Source organism: Octodon degus, unplaced genomic scaffold (assembly GCF_000260255.1).
Source record: "Octodon degus isolate 3935 unplaced genomic scaffold, OctDeg1.0 scaffold00114, whole genome shotgun sequence".
NCBI lineage: Eukaryota > Metazoa > Chordata > Mammalia > Rodentia > Octodontidae > Octodon > Octodon degus.
The window spans coordinates 737,635-756,603 of record NW_004524690.1 but is presented as its reverse complement, the minus strand read 5'-3'; the positions used below and the strand labels follow the sequence as shown (position 1 = coordinate 756,603).

At 33.6% G+C, this 18,969-nt stretch overlaps 1 protein-coding gene across 1 annotated transcript; it reads right to left on the bottom strand.

The window, feature by feature from the left end:
* Positions 1 to 796: 796 nt before the first annotated feature.
* On the bottom strand, positions 797 to 17,548 carry Pkia (cAMP-dependent protein kinase inhibitor alpha). The gene is made up of 3 exons (XM_004639749.2): positions 17,455 to 17,548; positions 11,141 to 11,318; positions 797 to 2,614 (listed from the first exon to the last, which is right to left on the bottom strand). The coding sequence occupies exons 2-3, from the start codon at positions 11,289 to 11,291 to the stop codon at positions 2,535 to 2,537; spliced, it is 231 nt and encodes a 76-aa protein (XP_004639806.1). The 5' UTR covers positions 11,292 to 11,318; positions 17,455 to 17,548; the 3' UTR covers positions 797 to 2,534.
* Between the last annotated feature and the right edge of the window lie 1,421 nt (positions 17,549 to 18,969).

Genomic DNA, 18,969 nt, shown 5'->3' with positions numbered 1-18,969 from the left:
TCTTTGAAGACAGACAAACATGACTCAGATATTACTTTTGAATCACTTTTTAGCCTTTTAGGTGTGGCAAAATTATGTCTTTCTGAGTACTAATATCCTAATATGTGAAATCAGATAAAGCACTTGAATTGTTTAGGGATGAATTGTGAGAACATATGTCTCATGTGCTGCAGAGTAATTAGTATAGGAATTGTTTGCTAAAAGACTGCCAATGTGGATTGGCAAATCATTGCCTTAGTTTCCTATCATATCTTTCTTCCCTTAAAGTCAGCTCTGTATGTATTATGCAAAGAAAGGACATTAACGCAAAATTCAAAAAATATATACATTTGCTAAGTGAAATTTGTAGGATGTGGATGTTTTGAAAAGTCAGTTTGTATTCTCAGCTTGGGATGCCTCTGAATTTCAACATTTCACACAAAGTAGCAGTGAGAGCTCAAACTAAATCAAAAGCTCCATATGACTTCACAATTTAGCACTAATTATATGTTTAAAGACAAGCTTTGTACTACATGCATTAGTAATAGTGTATCATATCTGAATATAAACCTCCACATACACTCAGCACTGGCTCTACACTTTACAAGATTACATGAATCAGTTTGTAATTCCACAATCTTAAAGAAGAAAACTTTAGATTCACAAGAAAGCTATAAAGACAGTAAATAAAGTCCAGGCAAACTGATTTTGTAAGATGGATGTTTAAAATAGACTATAAGAGATTGTCTAAAATTACCCTAGGGACTTGGATCAATACATGAGCATTTTTTAATAAGTGGGTCTGTTCAAATTTTTACTGGGCACTTTGGCCTATTGGCAGGGTAGATAGGAAGAGATAATCTAATTTTTTTTTGTTGTTGTTCTCAGACTCAATTGCTCTTTCTTTCTTTCCTTTTTTTTTTTTTTTGGTTGTCGTAATGTCTAATTCAGAACCAAATGAGACTCATGCTATTATTCAAGACAGTGAAAAGCACTGTAAAGGAGATGTGAGCAGACCTACCTTTCACCCTATTTGTAACTATAGAGAAAGGGTGAATTCCTGGTAACCACATAGATTACCTGTTGAAATGCTGTTCTACCTACATTACCCGAAACTATATCTACACCCTCCAGGACAGCTAAGTGGGCTCTTTACTGCAAAGAGGTTTTCTGTTACCTGTTATTTGTCCAGTAATTCATAAATCATTTGTATATTACTGGTTCCTCATTTATTACCACTGACAAATGATTTCATAATACTGACCAGAGGGATTACATCACTCACACAAAGTTTCCATAAAAGAATCATGTCAAAACACAGCATAAGCCATCCACAGTATTGGTAAAAATTTTGTTAGCTTCTAATGGTGATAATTACAGTGCAGTTCACACTAATTATAGTAAAAGTTTACAAACATTAAAAAGTGCATAATAACATCTGGATCTGACAAGGCTGAAAAAAGACATGTAAAACACAATGTGAGGGCTTTACTTTTATGATTGGTGTCCACATGACTGCCAGGAGATCACTTTTTCCATCCTTTTCAGTTTGGTGGAGGCAAGTTTTTCTCCAAATTTAAATAGTAGTGTACATCACTGTGGGAAATTTGATTATATAGAACAAAATATTTCCAGTTCTTAGGATTATCTTAGCTTTAGATATCTATCTCCTCATTCCCTCAAATTGGCATAACTAAGAATAAAAATATTAGATGGGATAAATTTCTCATTTGGGCATAAAAGAAAATTGATTAAATTCCAGTCTGTACAGACACCAAACAGACTGAATTTAAGTGATATTCACATTAATGGATATTTTCAAATGTCTGATAATAAAGCAAAAGAATCTTGGTGAATCAATTAGATTTAATTCATTAATATATAATGATTAAGAGGAAAGATTACATTTTTTAAAAATGTGTTCTGTGTACACCATCACACTATGAAAAAAAGAACAGGCAGCCCTGTAAAAAATGAGTGGTATAAAAATTCACAGTAATATACATCTTTTTTTTTTTCAATAAGCAGTCAAAGAACGGGCAGTGCTGAGCATCTATATTGTATAATACAAAACAGTGTAAGTAACACAGCAGTAACACAGACACATAATGCTAAAAACTGCTTTCTGGATGGTTCTTTTACTGGGTAAATACTTGATCCAGCAATATTTAAACTCTGGGGTTCAACCAACCCTTTGCAAGAAAACACAATTAAATCCTCTGACATTGTGAGGGGCCAGATGCTACAGGAATCATCATCTAGGTCAGTGCTACTTTCTACAAGCATTTCATCACATGGTCAAGTGAAAGGATCCATACAAAAATGACATCCAAACCCAAACCACATAATTTCAGCCATTGCTAATGACAGAGGTAGAGAAAAGTCTGTCTGCAGCCACAGCCTCTGCCTCCATTTTGAGGACGGTAATGAGCAGGCTCCCGTGATGCAGCACAGCCATTTTCTTTTCCCCTTTTCACTTATGGAAACTCCTTCATTCCAGCAATGCCTGGAGATCGGCCATGTTGTCAGGTGTTGTTGAAGGTCAAAGCGGTGGATTAGCTTTCAGATTTTGCTGCTTCTCCCTGGGCTTCCCCGCTTTGTTCTGTTGAACTTCGCTGTGCATCATCTTTGCCTTCTGTTAGAGAAAATGACAAAAAAGATAAAAGTAAAATTTAAAAGAGGCTTAAGTTTTGAGTTCTCAGTAGACCAATCTCCAATCCTAAAATCCCATAGAGATAAAGTGTATTTTCTTCACAGTTCACCATCAGAAAAAACAGTTTTTCAAAGCTTGGTATATTCTGTGAAATTAAGACAGTATGATCCAAAAGCTAAAGCATATCTGAATTTTCAGGGTCTGAAATGATCAGCTAAGCTTTTCACACATAGCTAGAAATCTCATGGCCAAGTCATGGCATTTAAATACTTTTATAGGTTGCAGAAATCGGTGGTATCTTTAAGAAAAAACTGAATTGAGGGGCTGGTGAGATGGCTCAGTGGTCTAAAGCACCTACTTAAAACAAGCTTAGCTAAAGCACAGGGACCGCGGTTCAATCCCCCAGCACCACATGCCAGCCAGCCCCGCCCCCTGGTGGGCTGAGCTGGCCACACACACACACACACACACACACGTACACACACAGAGAAAAATAAATAATTTAAAAAAAAACTGAATTGAGAAACATGTTTGCCTTTTAACATCTTACTTGAAGAAATAGTTTAAAGTGACATTTATCTGTTCTTTCTAGCACTAGAGGATAGTCAGGTTGATTTCTTGGAGGTTTTATTAGTTCAAATTGAAAGTAATAGTAGAAGAACAAAGAACATTCGTTATTTGGTAAGTCCCATGTTCAGGGAACCTCTGGTGTCTCTTTGAGAACATATATGTAATTCCATTAAAATTACCCTCAGATGTACTCCCACAACAGCAGTCTTAAGTGCAAGCTGTAGGCGATCTTCAAAGATTAAAATAGTTACATAAATGATTGGATTCCTGAGCAACCAATATAGCTTGGTGGAAAAATATTTTGCAGTACTGTAATAACAAAAATTACATCCATACTTGAAAATAGCTTGCTATAATAATTCAATGGTGAAGTTAAATAGACTGGTCCAGTTTTTGGACTGCAATGTTGAAAGAGAAGTTATTCTTTATTCATAAAATATACACACAAATATCATACCATATTATAATGATAGTCAAACTTTATGGAAATTTATGTAATGTTTCTATATAAAAATCATATTCTGTTCTAAAGAACATATGACCTGATATTATATGTCCCTTTCTTTCTTTTTTATAAATTTTATGTATTTAGTACAGGGTCTCACTACACAGATCAGACTCGTAGTGATCCTGTTTTCAGCCTCCCAAGCACTGAGATTACAGGCCACCACACCCAGTCTCAATTACCCTCTCAATGCACCCCAGGGATGGGAGCGGCACAGCACACTGGGGATCGAACCCCAGTCCTTGTATCTGCCTAAGAAGGCACTTTAATCTGCTGAGCTATCTAGCTGGCCTGTATATGTCCTTTTCTTATGCTACTTTTTATTATTAGGTTAATGAAACAGGCTTTTAAAATTTGTAGGTGGCAGAAATCTGAGATATATAGATGAGCATCAGTAAGAATGTGATAAATAGGAGAAGCTCTTGGAAATCACACAAATGATGTCAAATGAGGGCAGATGTAAGTGAATAGAATGCTTAAGGATGAAAGTCACTGAACAAGTACAAGATAAGGACTTTTCTCCCATGGAATTGGAACTTCTTAAGTTTCTGTTGGTCCCTCTTAAGGTTTTGCATTTTGTTGTACATAGATACAGCTTTGTCTAAATTGATGCCAATAACAAATTAAGGTCATGTAGGGCTGCATTGTTACTGAGTATAAACTAAAAGAAAGTGGAAACAGGAATTAAAAGGGAAGTTTCTTACAATTGTTGGTCATGCCGTTTGCTATCCATATTAGTCCTTTAGATTTTCACATCTTCTGGTTATTATTAGCAATTATTTGCATTGCAAACAATACCCCAGTCCTTTTATAATATGCCAATTTTAGGATTTTGTGATTTGAAAGTGAAAAAAATGTGCAAGTACCTATAGAACTGCAATTATAGTGCAGAAAAGACAAAAAGGGAAGATATTTGGAAACCTGACATGGTGCCAACAGCTTATGAGCTCAGCACTGTGGGAGTTTGAGGCAAGAGGATCACCAGTTTGAGCACAATCTGGGAATCTTGCTATTTAGCAAGATCTTCCCTCAAAATAAAAAACTAACAAATGGGTGAGGATTTGGCGCAAATCAAAGGCTTTGGGTTCAAACAGCTATAGTGACAGAAAGAAAAATGAAACCTGGAAGCATGAAGCTATTTGAATTATTTTAAATTATGTAATTATAATATACTTAATAGAGAGTATCAGCTTCTTTTATGTATGATATTAACAATTCATTATTTAAACTATTAGCAATAATTTAGTATGTTCTTTTGTATAAAAAACATTCAGGGTTACAATTCTCAATTTCTGGGAAAACAAAAATAAAGAAATTAAATTATACCATTAATAAACATATTTGAAATTTCTGGTCCAACCTTTTAAGAACTTAGGAGAACTCTGGGAAGCTCACAGGACTGTGGAGAGCTGCAATCCATGGGCACAGAATGTGCAGGCATGGCATTTTCCTGGTGCCTGCTCCAACCATTTAAGAACTTTAGAGGCCTATAGACACTGGTAAGCTCGGACCCTTGATCCCAGCACACAGGATATTCACAGACTGAAAGTCAAAGGATGGAAAACAATTCTCTATGCCACAGGAAACCAGAAAAAAGCAGGGAGAGCTATTCTGGTCGCTGACAATATCAACTTCTAACCAAAAGTAATTCAAAGAGATGAAGAAGATCACTACATACTTGTTAAGGGAAAGCAGAAAGCAAGTGATGATTATAAATATATATGTATGTAATGTAGGAGCACACACCTAAGTAAGGCAAACTTTAACAGACATGAAAAATCAAATGATAAATAATACAATTGTAATGGGAGACTTTAACACACCACAGTCACAAAGAAATAGATGAATTAGGCAAAAACTGAGCAAATAAATAACAGAACCAAACCAAACTTGTGAAGGAATGAACTTAGTAGACCTTTACCGAGTGTTCCACCCAACAACAACAGAATATACATTCTTCTCAGCTGCACATGGGACATTGTTCAAAACAGGCCATATACACACAGAGCATGCTTAAGTAAATTCAAAGGAATTGAAATTATCCCATGCATACTATCTGATCACATTGCAATGAAACTGGAAATTATTCATAAAAGAAGTACAAAAACACCATAAACATATGGAAATTAAATAACAACCTCCTAAACAACCAGTGGGTCACAGATGAAATTAAAGAAGAAATTTAAAAATATTTACAATCAAACAAAACTGCAGTAACAATTAGCGAAGGCTGTGGGATACCATGAAAGCTGTCTTAAGAGGGAAATTTATAGGAGTAAATTTGCACATTAGGAAAACAGAACAAACCAAAAATAAATGATCATATGCTGAACCTTAAGCTCCTAGGGAAAGAAGAGCAAGTCAAGCCCAAAGCTCAAAGAAGACAGGAAATTACAAAGGATAGAGTAGAAATTAATGCAATGGAGACAAAGAAAATACAAAGAATAAATGAATCAAAAAGTTAGTTCTTTGAAAAAATAAATAAAATTGATAAACCCCTAGCCCTTATCAAAAAAGGTAAGCAAAACCCTAAATTCATGTGATCATAAATGAAAAGGGAAAACTCACTACAGACCCTAGAACAATTTAGAAGATCATCAATACTTGTTTCTAACATCTTTACGCTCACAGGATGGAAGACACAGAGGAAATGGACAGTTTCCTAGATGCATATGAAATACTAAAGCTGAATAAAGATATACAAACTCTGAAAACTCAATAATGAGAAACAGAATTGAAAATTAATAAAAAAAAAAATTCCAATGAACAAAGGAAAGCCCAGGTCCCAATGGATTCATGGCTGAATTCTACAAGAAATTTAAAGATTTAATGCCAAACTTTCTCAAGTATTCCAATGAAATTGAAAAGGAAGCAATTCTCTCAAACTCATTTCTAGAGGCAAGTATTACTCTGATTCCAAAATCAGAAAAAGATCCAACTTAAAAAGAGAACTACAGGCCAATCTCTCTAATGAATATAGATGGAAAAACTCCTCAATGAAATAGTAGCAAACACAATGAGGCAAATCATCATGAAGATTATATATCATGACCAAGTGAGATTCATCCCGGATGTTCCAGGATGGTTCAATAAATGAAATACGCTACATGAACAGGGCCAAGAACAAAGGCCACATGATCATCTCAATAGATTCAGAAAAAGCTTTTGACAAAGTCAAATACTCATTCATTATAAAGAAAAAAACCCTACAAAGAACTGAAATAGGTGGTCTTTATTTCAACTTGATAAAAGCCATCTATGAGAAATAAACAGCCAATAACATATTATGTGAACAAAAACTGAAAACATTCATTTTAAAATGAATTTAAAATTAGGAACAAAACAAGGATGTCCACTCTCTCTATTCCTACTCAATATAGTTCTGGAAACATTAGCCAGAGTAACAGACAACAGAGATAAATAAAAGGAATAAGGAGGTGAAAAGAGGAAGTGAAATTATTATTATTTTCAGAAGACATGATAGTCTACATATAGGACCCCAAAAACTCCAAGACACTTGTAGACTTAATACAAATTTAGGAATATAGCAGGATACAAAGTCATTGCTCATAAGTCAGTATCATTCTTGTACACAAACAATGAACACATTGAAAAAGAAATTAGGGAAACCTAATACCTAATACCTTTCACAGTAACATCCAAAAAGTGAAATACTTGGGAATCAGTTTCACAAAGGAGGATAAAGGTTTATACAGTGAAAATTACAGTATTCTGAGAAAGGAGACTGAAGAGATTTGAGAAAATTCAGATATTCCTTGCTCCTGGATAGGAAGAACCAACATTGTGAAAATGGCTATACTCCCAAAATTGTTATACAGATTCAATGCAATCCTGATTAAAACACATTAGCATAGCTCACAGAACTAGAGCAAATGTTCCTCAAATTCATTTGGAGCCAGAAGAGACCCAGATATCAAAAGCAGTCCTAGGAAACAAAGGAAAGGCAGGAGGTATCAAAATATCTGATACAAAATTATGCTGTAGTCTTTTGGTTGTAACTGCCATCTTCCAGTAATTTGCCAAATGACTAACACAAAGAGCAAGAGGAGGGGAAACTGGTATATGTTCTTCAGGCCTTTTAGAAAACATGGGGTTGTTCCTTTGGCTACATACCTGCGATTCTACAAAAAGGGTGATATTGTAGACATCAAGGGAATGGGTACTGTGCAAAAAGGAATGCCTCACAAATGGTACCATGGCAAAATGGGAAGATTCTACAGCATTACCCAGCGTGCTGTTGGCGCTGTTGTAAACAAGCAAGTTAAAGGCAAGATACTTGCCAAGAGGATTAATGTGCATACTGAGCACACTGAATACTCAAAAAGTCATGATAGCTTTCTGAAACGTGTCAAGGAAAATGATCAGAAAAAGAAGGAAGCCAAAGAGAATGGTACCTTTCAAATTCAAAGACCCAATCCAAAAATGAGCATCAGAGATGAATATACAATTTTCAGATAAAGAAGTACAAATATCAAGTAAATTATGAAAAAATGCTCAACATCATTGGTCATTCAAGAAATGCAAATTAAAACAACACTGAGATTCCATCTCACCTCAGAAAGAATAGCTATCATCAAGAAGTCAAACAATAACAAACACTGCAAGGGCTATGGGGAAGAAAGAAGCCTCCACTGTTGGCAGGAGTGAAGACTGGTACAACTACTATAGAAAGCAGTGTGGAGATTCTTTCAAAAACTAGGATTGTAGGTCCTACTCATCCCAGCTATTTCCCTCCTGAGTATTTTTCCAGAAGAAGTGAAAACCTCATACCATGACAATATATGTGCAACTATGTTTATAGCAATGCAATTTGTCATAAATAAACCTTGGAAAGAACTCAAATGTTCATAAACTGAGAGATGGATAAAAAAGATATGGTATGTTTACACAATAGAGTATTATTCAACTATAAAACATGATAAATTTGAGGCTTTTATTGGTACAAGTATGCAACTAGAAACCATATTAAGTGCAATAAATCAGACCATCATGTGCAAGCATCGTATTGTCTCCTTAGTGTGAGAACCTGAAAGAGAAAATAAAATCTGAAGGACACAATAGATACTTGGAAAGGGAATGAACTATTCAAAATAAAGAGTTAATGAGTTGAGGAGGACAGAAGAAAGAGTGGGGAATGAGATTTATCTAAATGTGCAGAAAGGATGGTTTGGACAACTGTACTTGGATTTCTTTCTTTCTTTCTTTCTTTCTTTCTTTCTTTCTTTCTTTCTTTCTTTCTTTCTTTTTTTCATAACTGGGGATTGAACTCAGGCCCTTGCGCTTCCCAGGGAAGTGCTTATTCCACTGAGCCATCTCCCAGGCCTGTACTTGGATTTCTGCTATGAAATTTCTATGTGAAGAAGCAGTTAGTGATTAATTTGTTTTGTCTGATTTATTCCATTGTTTGACCTTTCTCTCTTCTTATTTTGTTATATATTTGTTTTCTTTCTTCTTTCAATTTTGCATGCATATGTCTGGTAATATGAACAACTAGTTGGAAGACAACACCATGCATTACAACAAATACTATGAAATTCATGTTATTTTTTTAAGTGAAATTCTGTATCACTTGTAACTTCTCTGTTTTAATACCATTTTGAGCTCCCTTTAAAAGATAAAAAAGGTGCCAGGGTGATACCTCAGTGGAATGAGTGCTTGCCTGGCAAGCACAAGGTCCTGAGTTCAATTCCTAGTGTCACCAGAAAGAAAATGATAGATAGATAGATAGATAGATAGATAGATAGATAGATAGGAAGGGTAGCTATAATTAATACAGATTGTTTAAAAACCATATCATAATAAAATGTATAAATCATATAAAATAAATGAACAGATTTTCAGGCACAGAGAAAAATCTTTACTCATTCCATGATACGAAATGGAAAAAAAAGAAATTGGAATAATTTTCTTATTTCTTAGAAATGCTTTGGGAAGAAAATCTTGGTAGTGATAACAGAGAAGCAATAAAGCCTAAAATATACATAGTTCTGTGATATCCCAAAGTGTTGATGTTAAAGTTTTATTATTAATCCAAAATTCAAAAAACCAATCTGTGACCCACTGAAATTTAGCCATTGAATAAAATTCTGAACTTTCGTATTTTAGGTAATGTTTCTGAGGTATTTAATACATAAATAATCTCAGTTTTACCATTCCCTGGAAGCTTTGTCAGACAAATTGTAACAGTTAAGACGTAGCTAATGCTATGAATGCTCATAAATGAAATAAATCACTCTCACATGTAAAAAGATTGTATATTCTCCCTAGTGTAAGAAATTGCAAGAGTAAATAAAATCTGAAAGGTACAATAGATGTTGTGAAAGAGAAAGTAACTGCTCAAAAGGGAAAAAAAATAAATGGGGTGGGGGAAAGGAAAAAAAGAAGGAAGATAGATAGATAGATAGATAGATAGATAAATAGATGATAGATAGATATATTTTAATTGGTTTATTGAAAAGAACAGTTAATGCTTAATTGTTTGATCAACTTTTCATGACTATATCTGGTAATCTGAACAATGTCTTTGAAGATAACAATATGCAATATAACAACTATTGTTAATTTCTTATCTTGGTTTGAAATTCTTTATCTTTTTATTATTTTTTAAATTTTTATTCTCTTTTAAAGTAAAAGAAAGAAGTAAGTTAGAAACTGATACATGCTTTTTCATGTATACAGTACTATGATTCTTTAATTGTGAAGTCTTTATTTTTAAATGTTAGTTTGCACAAGTGTTTTTAAGTAAACATTTTCAATTTTGATATTTGGAAAAGCTATAGATGTGAAACTATCAGTAGACTTACTCTGATACTTAGAAGTAAGGCTATCAAATATTTAAATGTATTCTTTTTCATTAACAAAGTCAAACTTTTAGGTAAAAATTCAAGGCTCAGTAATACACAATTTCCATAAATTCATTTATTCATGAAAGGACTACCAAGAAACCTTTTCAGCTAAGCATTCTAACAAACTCATTTATTTACATTCTCAATCAAATTGCTCCTGATAACCTTTTCTTTCTGAAATGATTGTCAGTATTGAGTGCCCTCAGATTTAGTTGTCAATCTTGTAGCAAATATCCAATAAATGTTATTGATAGACAATATTATCTAACACACCTTTGTTATGTTTTACGTTAGCATTTTCAAACTTTTACAGAGTAGGATTATTTTAAATACCAGGTGTTCTATAGAATGTATTAGTAAAATCAAAATGAGGCCTGCATTTCAGTGGAATCTCTCTAGACAGAAGTCATTAAAAACAGAGTGGGAATGATTAAGAAAGTAAATATAGACTTTCATCTTTCCCCAAATAATTCTGTTAATTTCAAATAACTTTTTGTGCCATAATACTATTTAGCCTAATTTTGAAAATCTTGTCATACTTGTAGAAATCTGTCTCAGATAACTCACCTGGCTTGTTGATGTCAAGACCTGCTAATTTCAGGGCTAATTCATTGCTGTTACCACTTGCAGAGGAAACCAGGATATCATGTATTGCATTTCTTCTACCTGTTCTTCCTGAAGCAATAAAATCTGCATATGTAGTTTCCACATCAGTCATTGCTAACAAATATCCACATAGCAGGGACTACAAAAGAGAGAAAAATCAATAGGTAAATGTAACGGTAGTCTATGGTAAACATTTAGCAAAGACACTAAACTATTGGTTCACAATATGAATGTAAAATAACTGTCTTATTTACATGTTCACAAAACAAGTAGTGCTTAGATCCTTAAGTATTTAGAACAAAGGTCAGGAAACCTTTTTTCTATGCAGCAGCTAGTAGTACATTTTAGGTTTTGAAAATCATGTTCTCTACTCCAACTACTCAACTTTGTTTTTAAAATGTAAAAAGAGCAATCAATAGTAAATTAAACAGAAGTAATAAACAATCTGTTTTTGTTTTTCATTTTTTTATTTCTTTATTGGATACAGGGTCTCATTAGTCAGCTCAGACTCATAGTGATTCTCCTGTCTCAGCTTCCCCAGCACTGGGATGATAGGCATGCACCACTATGCCTGATTTCAGGGCTGGCACAGTATACCTTGCCAGGGATCAAACTCAGGCCTTTGCATTTCCCAGTCAGGAGAACAAACTTTTTTCTAATACAGGTAGAAGGCCAAATTTAGACTACCTACCACAATTTTTTGACAGCTGATTGTGATTAAAAAATTATGTTTTGCTATTGCTATTTCAACTCTAGAGAGAAGAATTAGTGATCATGTGAGGGGTAGAATAGAAGTGGACCAAAAAAGGAGCAAGAAGTAAGCAAATACACTATGAATAGATTTTAAAAATGTTAAAAGAAATTGCAAGAAATCAAGTTAGTTTTTTATTATCACCATGTACCATCAATTACAGGCACTGCCAGTGTTGAAATACTGCTTCAGTCCAAGATATCTCCTTTGCCCTCTTTGGAAAGTCAACGCTTGAGAAAAATAATCTTCTTGGCTAAATCTTTAAAATACGATTTTTAAATTTGTAGAGTAAAAATGAGCTTTCTCTAAGTAACTTGATGCCATTATAATTGAAGAGTGCATAGTTTGGATACTGAATGTCCTTCAAGACCCCTAAATTGGAAGTTTAATCTTCAACCTTTGGGTCTAATGCTAGGTGGTATAACTTTAGAAAGTTGGGCGTAGTTGGAAGAAGTTAGGTAATTGTAGAAATGCCCTTGAAGGAGGTATTAGGATCATGGACCCTCTTCCTTTGCTTTCCTTTATATCTTTCTTCCCGTGAGGACAGCAGTGTCTTCCACAGTGTGCTCCTGTCATGATGTACTACCTCTTCACAAGCCCAAAAGCAATATAGCCAATTGGGATATTCATCAGAGTGAAATGCTTGGAATTTAAGTTCTGATCCTTGCTGTACCAATAAGTTATGCAGTAAACTGAAGAAAAAGACTTCACGCTAATGTGACTATATGTGAAAATATAAAAGAATTAACACTCAAAAACTGCCCAATTTCTGGATCCTGATTTTAGTGATTTCCTCCCCTGACCATAATCATCACAAAGGTCTCTTCCCCACCTCTTTCACTCATCCTATCTTTAAGGCCTTTAACACTTTTACTCTCCTTGAGGTCTAGTGCTATGTGATTGAGCTGATTACTAGATCATATATCTTCTTACTGACCTCAAGAAAATAAAAGTTCTGAGGAATAGGAATTGGCTAAGTCATAGTGATTGCCCAGCATATATCAGGTTCTGGGTTCAATCTTCAATGCCAAACCACTTACATACAAAGTTCCTTGGTCTACTGTCACAATGCCTTGCCTTGTTATGCTTCCCCATTGGGAAAACACTGCCATGCGCTTTCTCTGATTTTACTGCCAGTGTCTTGCTGGTACCAAGAGAAGTCACAAAATTGTGCCAGTTGGCTCAGCTAGAAATGTCTATTATTAGGATACATTCGTAGTTGCTCATAAATTCTTTTCTTCACCTCTAGTTGATTCTTCCTTATGTTTTCCTCTGTGGGAAGAATCTCAGCCCCATCTGGCCCACTAACCAGACACCACCTGCCTTAAGAGACGACACTGCTTCTTCGTCCCCTGAGAAGACATAGAATTTTGCACTCAGTTGTCTTAACATTTTTCCTTTCACAAACATTTCTCTGTATTTTTTTCCCTTTCTGGATAAATTGGTACCTGTTTTTCAAAAAACATGGTATGAATTGTAATTCCTTTAATCTTTAATGCCCACTACCATGTTGGAGCATATTTTTATTAATCTCTTTCCCTTGATATTTTTGCTTCATCACTAGTCAGGTCATATTTTTCCCTCAACTTTCATTTTCTATTAGGAAATGTTTACAGTATGTAATAATTACATTGCTCATGGAGAGTTGGTAAATGTACATGATGTATCTCAATCTTTTTTTTATCCCTTTTCCCTCTTCCCTTATCTCTTGATCTCTTTTCTTTTTACAAAATTTTATCACCCTATTTCCTATTGTCTATCTTTTATTTTGCTCTGTTTCTTATATCAGAGAAACTATGTCCCTCTATACAATAATTAGTCTTGTTTGTCAGATTAATTTCAAATTTATGGTCTCAAGTTATATTCATTTGCCTACAAATGAAACTTTGGTTTTTAATTGGTGTCTCTCATGTTTATCTTTTGTAAAACATGGGAAACTCTTACTATACAGCTATCCCTGAGAATTTCAATTCCATTTTTCCATTCAGTCTATCCAGAATGCTACCAGCAGTCACCTTTGGACGTTCCTCAGGAACCTCTGAACCACAGCACACAGCTTATAGAACACACTGCGAACAATTTAGCATTTCTTGTTAAGGCTTTCTAGGATCTGTTTAGGAACCAGTTTTACTTTTGTCTAACTTAACCTAGCTGCTTTCATGTTGTAGAAAAATAAACACTATTTTATGCCAGAGCTTGTCTGATGCCTTTGCTGAAGTCTATTAATTTACCTGGGATACCTTGCTATAACAAATGTGCATGTTGAAGTGGATTTGACCCTCAAAATGTATCAGAGAGCTATGTTCTCTTTATCTATTTTATTGGCTAGTGCTATAAGGGTCTGATTATTTTTTTTTTCAGTTCTGGGGATTGAACTTGGGACCTTGTGCTTGCCAGGCATGTGCTTATACCACTAAACGATATCCCCAGCCACCAATGAGGGTCTGATTTTTGTCTATAAAAGGTCCTTACATTATTATTATCAAACCTTCTTCTTGTGGACAGATTCCAGGTTCTGGGACAACAGGAATTGTGTTTTGTTAGTGTTTTAATCACATACTATTCCTAGCAAAATCCCTTGCAAATAACCAGTGATGATAAATGTGTGCTGCATAGAAATGATGAGTGAGAAAGTAATATATACATTATCTTTCATCAGCAATAGAGTTGCTGACGAATCCTACCTCATTTCTGGATTATACTGAATTTCGAATCTTAGAAATACTATCAACTTCAATTTAGAAGTTTTTAAATTCAAATATTCCAAGGAACAAATAGTTCAAGTCATCTGCCCATCTTCACACAGTTAATTAAGAGCCTGGATCTTAGGTCTACAAGGTTCCAGCCTGTTCTATCTACTTTACAAGCTGTTGCCTTAAAGTTTGGGGTAGTTTTTGACCTTAGAGTAATTCAATACTATGAGATTAAAAAAATTTGCATTATCTACATCATTATTCTCCAACTTAGTATTTAGTTTCTGTTACATGAAAGATTTAGTATTGGGCATACCCATCACTTGTCAAATGTACTGTAGAAATGTTTAAAGGGAGATGAAGTTAGATCAAGGTCTCTTCAAATTCATTTACCCTGTCTTTTTTATGGCATTTCAAAGCATAAGCTTAAATTAAAACACAATTATCATTATTTCCTATCTGGTAGCAATATTATGAATTAGAAAAATACACTTCAGATAAAGAAAATATACCTCTGAGATGTTTATTTTGGGAAAGTTTTATGTTTTGTTTGTTTGTTTGATACAGGGACTCACTATGCAGCTCAGGTTGTTCTTAAACTCACTGTGTAGCCCAGGCTGGCCTTGAACTCAAGATGATCTTCCTGCCTCAGTCTCCTGAGTTCTGGGATTACAGGCCTGCACCACCACACCTACCCACCTCAGAGATTTTAAGCAGTCACTAAATCAAACACAAAATCATGACTTAAATACAGATCTTTTATTTCTGCAATAAAAGTGCTTACTTTTTACTGTTTTTTTTTTTTTTTTGGTAGAACCAGGGATTGAACTCAGGGACTTGCGCTTGCCAGGGAAGCGCTTATTCCACTGAGCCATCTCCCCAGCTCCTGTTGTTATTTTTCTATGCAGACTACAATTATAATACATACACACTGCAGGTTTTATCTAATTCACTTTGCCGATAATCATTTTTAGATTTGAATTGTTTAATTGTTTTTTAATTAATTTTATTGAGAAATGAGTTTCAAAACAGATTAATAGGACAGTTCAGTCTTGCATGCTTGTATTTGGTAATCTGAGCAACAAATTTGATTATAACAATATGCAATGCAACCACCATTGTTAATTTTTCTATTCTTGTGTTAAAATTATATACCATTTTTATTGTTTTATGTTGCTTTGTTATTGTCTATGTTCTTGTTTTTTTTCTCTTCAAAATAAAAAAAATGAAATAGCAAGAAAGAGGCAGAGAAAAGTGATTATACTTGTTGAGATGATATGAATTAACAGAATGTTTACTGTGTTATAGTTTAGATATTAGTGAATGGTAAAAGATGTTCATATTGAGTCTACTTGTATGAGGGAGCCAACAATTTGCTGTAAAATTTTATTCGGTGAGCTACTAAGTAAGGAGGACTGTAGGGAGAGACAGGATTATGAAGTATACAAAGGGATGTTGCATTGCCTTTAAAATGAGCATTGCGGCTTTCATTTGCATGGAGTAAAACGCAGTATGGGAAATTGGAAGATCTTAGTCCTGAAAACGTCCTCTCCCTTGAAGCTTTTTTGAAATACATTTGTTATATTGATGAGTACTCAATTCTATACTTTTAAAGTCATTAGAAACTAAGCTGTAGGCATATAATTACAGTAGGCATTATAATGATAATAATAACATCTATTCTAAAGTAGGATTTCTTTTTAATTGATTTTCTTTCTCCAGGTGATATGTTTCTTTCTGATTAAAGAACAATAGTTAACAAATAATACACACAAAATAATTAAGCAAAAGGAGGTATACAATTAGTTTTTTAAACAAATTATATAGTTGCTAGGTATTATATGCATTTGTCTCTTTATTATTGCTCTTTTAGTTAATTCCTACTAGGTGCTCAGAAATTATTGCCTTTTCCTGCGTGGTGGCTGGGTTTCTCAGCCAGGCACTGAGACATGCGTCTATTTTGCAGTCCAACTAAAGATCCAGAAATATATTTTAAATCAAACATATCACTCTGTAGATGACTAGTACTTTTCCTTTGAAATCCTAGAGGACTATCACTAAAACTTAAGCAACAATTACACACACACACACACACACACACACACACTTCCAAAAAAGTCAAATGATTGTCAGCATCTGATAAAGGTCTAATAAAATAGCAACTGGCATATTTTCTGACCGTATAAAAGTAGAAAAAAAAAAGAAATGCTGGAAAATTTACCAAAACTGGACTCTGACACCTCCCTAGAGATTCCTATTAATACTGATATAGTTTTTTAAATGTGAAAAAATATTATTAAAGTATAAAATATGGTAGACTTTTTAATCCAGTTATATAAATATCCAGTGACTTTCATATTTAAATCTAATAAAAGATAGTAATAAAAGAAAAAATAAAAAATAAATAATAAATAATTTACATTATTTAAATACTGAAATACTCAAGGTTAGATTGTTTTAAACCATAAATATCTAAAAATTGAGGTCTAAAAATGTGATTAGAATTCATGAATAAGAATTGAACTTTTCCTTTCTCTTCCTTCCTCCTTCAAGAAAACCAGACAAACAAAAACAAACAAACAAAATAAAATTCCTATGCTTTTTCTTTCTGCAGCAACAGAAGTGGCATAATGTTGCTGCTGCAAGTATTCTTCTTTTGAATGAAAGAGTTCAGAAGTGAGATATACTGTTTGTGAAATTTTCCTTTTTATGCCCTTCCCCATTTCTAATATGATATACACAAATTATTTGGAAGAATAAAGCAGAAGATTTTACTGTAGTCGAATGTACAGATTTAGATAGATTTCAAGTCTATGAAATTATGTACTTACGCTTCTTATATTAAACAAATTGAAGTATTCCACATCGAGGTATCCTAGAAGAAGCTGGGCCTTTGAAACTGCTAGAGTGATTTTTATAGTGACATTGAGTCATGAGCCAAATGGTGACTGGAGAACATGCTAATTTTACTCTTGTAAATGGGACACATGAAATGAGACTCACAGACTTGGAAGAAAGAATGGAGAGAATGTCATCAGCATGCACTGAAGACACCCTTCTTACAGGAACAGTATGATTCCTTTTGAAAGTTTCAAAACAACCAAGGGAGAAAAAGTCTTCCTGTTCCACCACTGAAAATGCATACGTATGTCTTTTCCACTGTTAGTTAATGAGATCACGTGACATGTGTTCAAAACATTTGCTTATTTTACTGTATGTCTAAATGCTTGGTAGCTATTAGCATTTCTAAATTATTTTGCCCTTGTATCTATTACATTGCTAAAGAACTATAGTATTTTCATTTATATAAGAATAGAGAAATGAGAAAATAAAAATATGAAAAGTAAAACTACAACATAATTTGAATATTTGTTAATTCACTTAAAGATATGAGTAACTAATTACATGTTTATGTAAATATTTTAATGTAAATTAAATACGTTCCAAAACCATAAAAGTGGCAAGCATAGTATACTTTCACATTTGCAACTCTGGCTTAATTTTGCAAATGTCTGGATTAATAAGAGACATCTGGTTTCTTAAATCTGCTTCATAAACTGTTTCAATATGTTCTTTTAGTTGAAGTATATGAAGAAATTTGGCCTGCTACAGATTTTCTTGTTTGGAAAAGTGAGCAGAATTTTAATAGCATTTTCAGAGAATTATGGTTTTATTTTCAATGTGGTATTTGAAGACATAGTAATGTTTTCCATGCCCTATATTATTGAAATGTACTTCCTCTAACTTACAGTTTAAATTATGCTTTTTCAATGTACACCTATATTTTTAAAAAATAATCAGTTATTATTCACTTGCAAAATAATGGTTTTGAGTTATGTAAAATTTCCAAATGGTAGTATCTTTTATTATATAATGTCACATTTGTTAGTAATGCCACCTATTTTATCAGAAAAATCTGATAAGAACTGAGAAAAAGAACTTCACAGGGACAGATGGTAATTTCCCAAAATTGTAATTACTGTCTGAAAGGTCAGGTATTGGTAACAGGACTCTTGGATTTTGTTCATTTTCAAAAAAATCTCCACCAAATGTCCAAATTTGAATAACTACAGTCTGCCTAACAGTTTTTCATTTCAATCTAATGAAAAAGGTAGGTGATTTAGCTTTCAACTGAGACTATCACACAAGGATTTATATGAGACAAATATGTATTTATTGTACATGGAAAAATGTTTAATGAAGTGGCTTTTTTTATCACATACAATACTAAAACATGTAGTCAAAAGTTGAGATGCAACAAAATTAATCGTTTTTCATATAACTTCATCAAATATATTCTTAGGTAAATCTATCATTTAAAAAATAACATTTTCTGAAATCCTCTA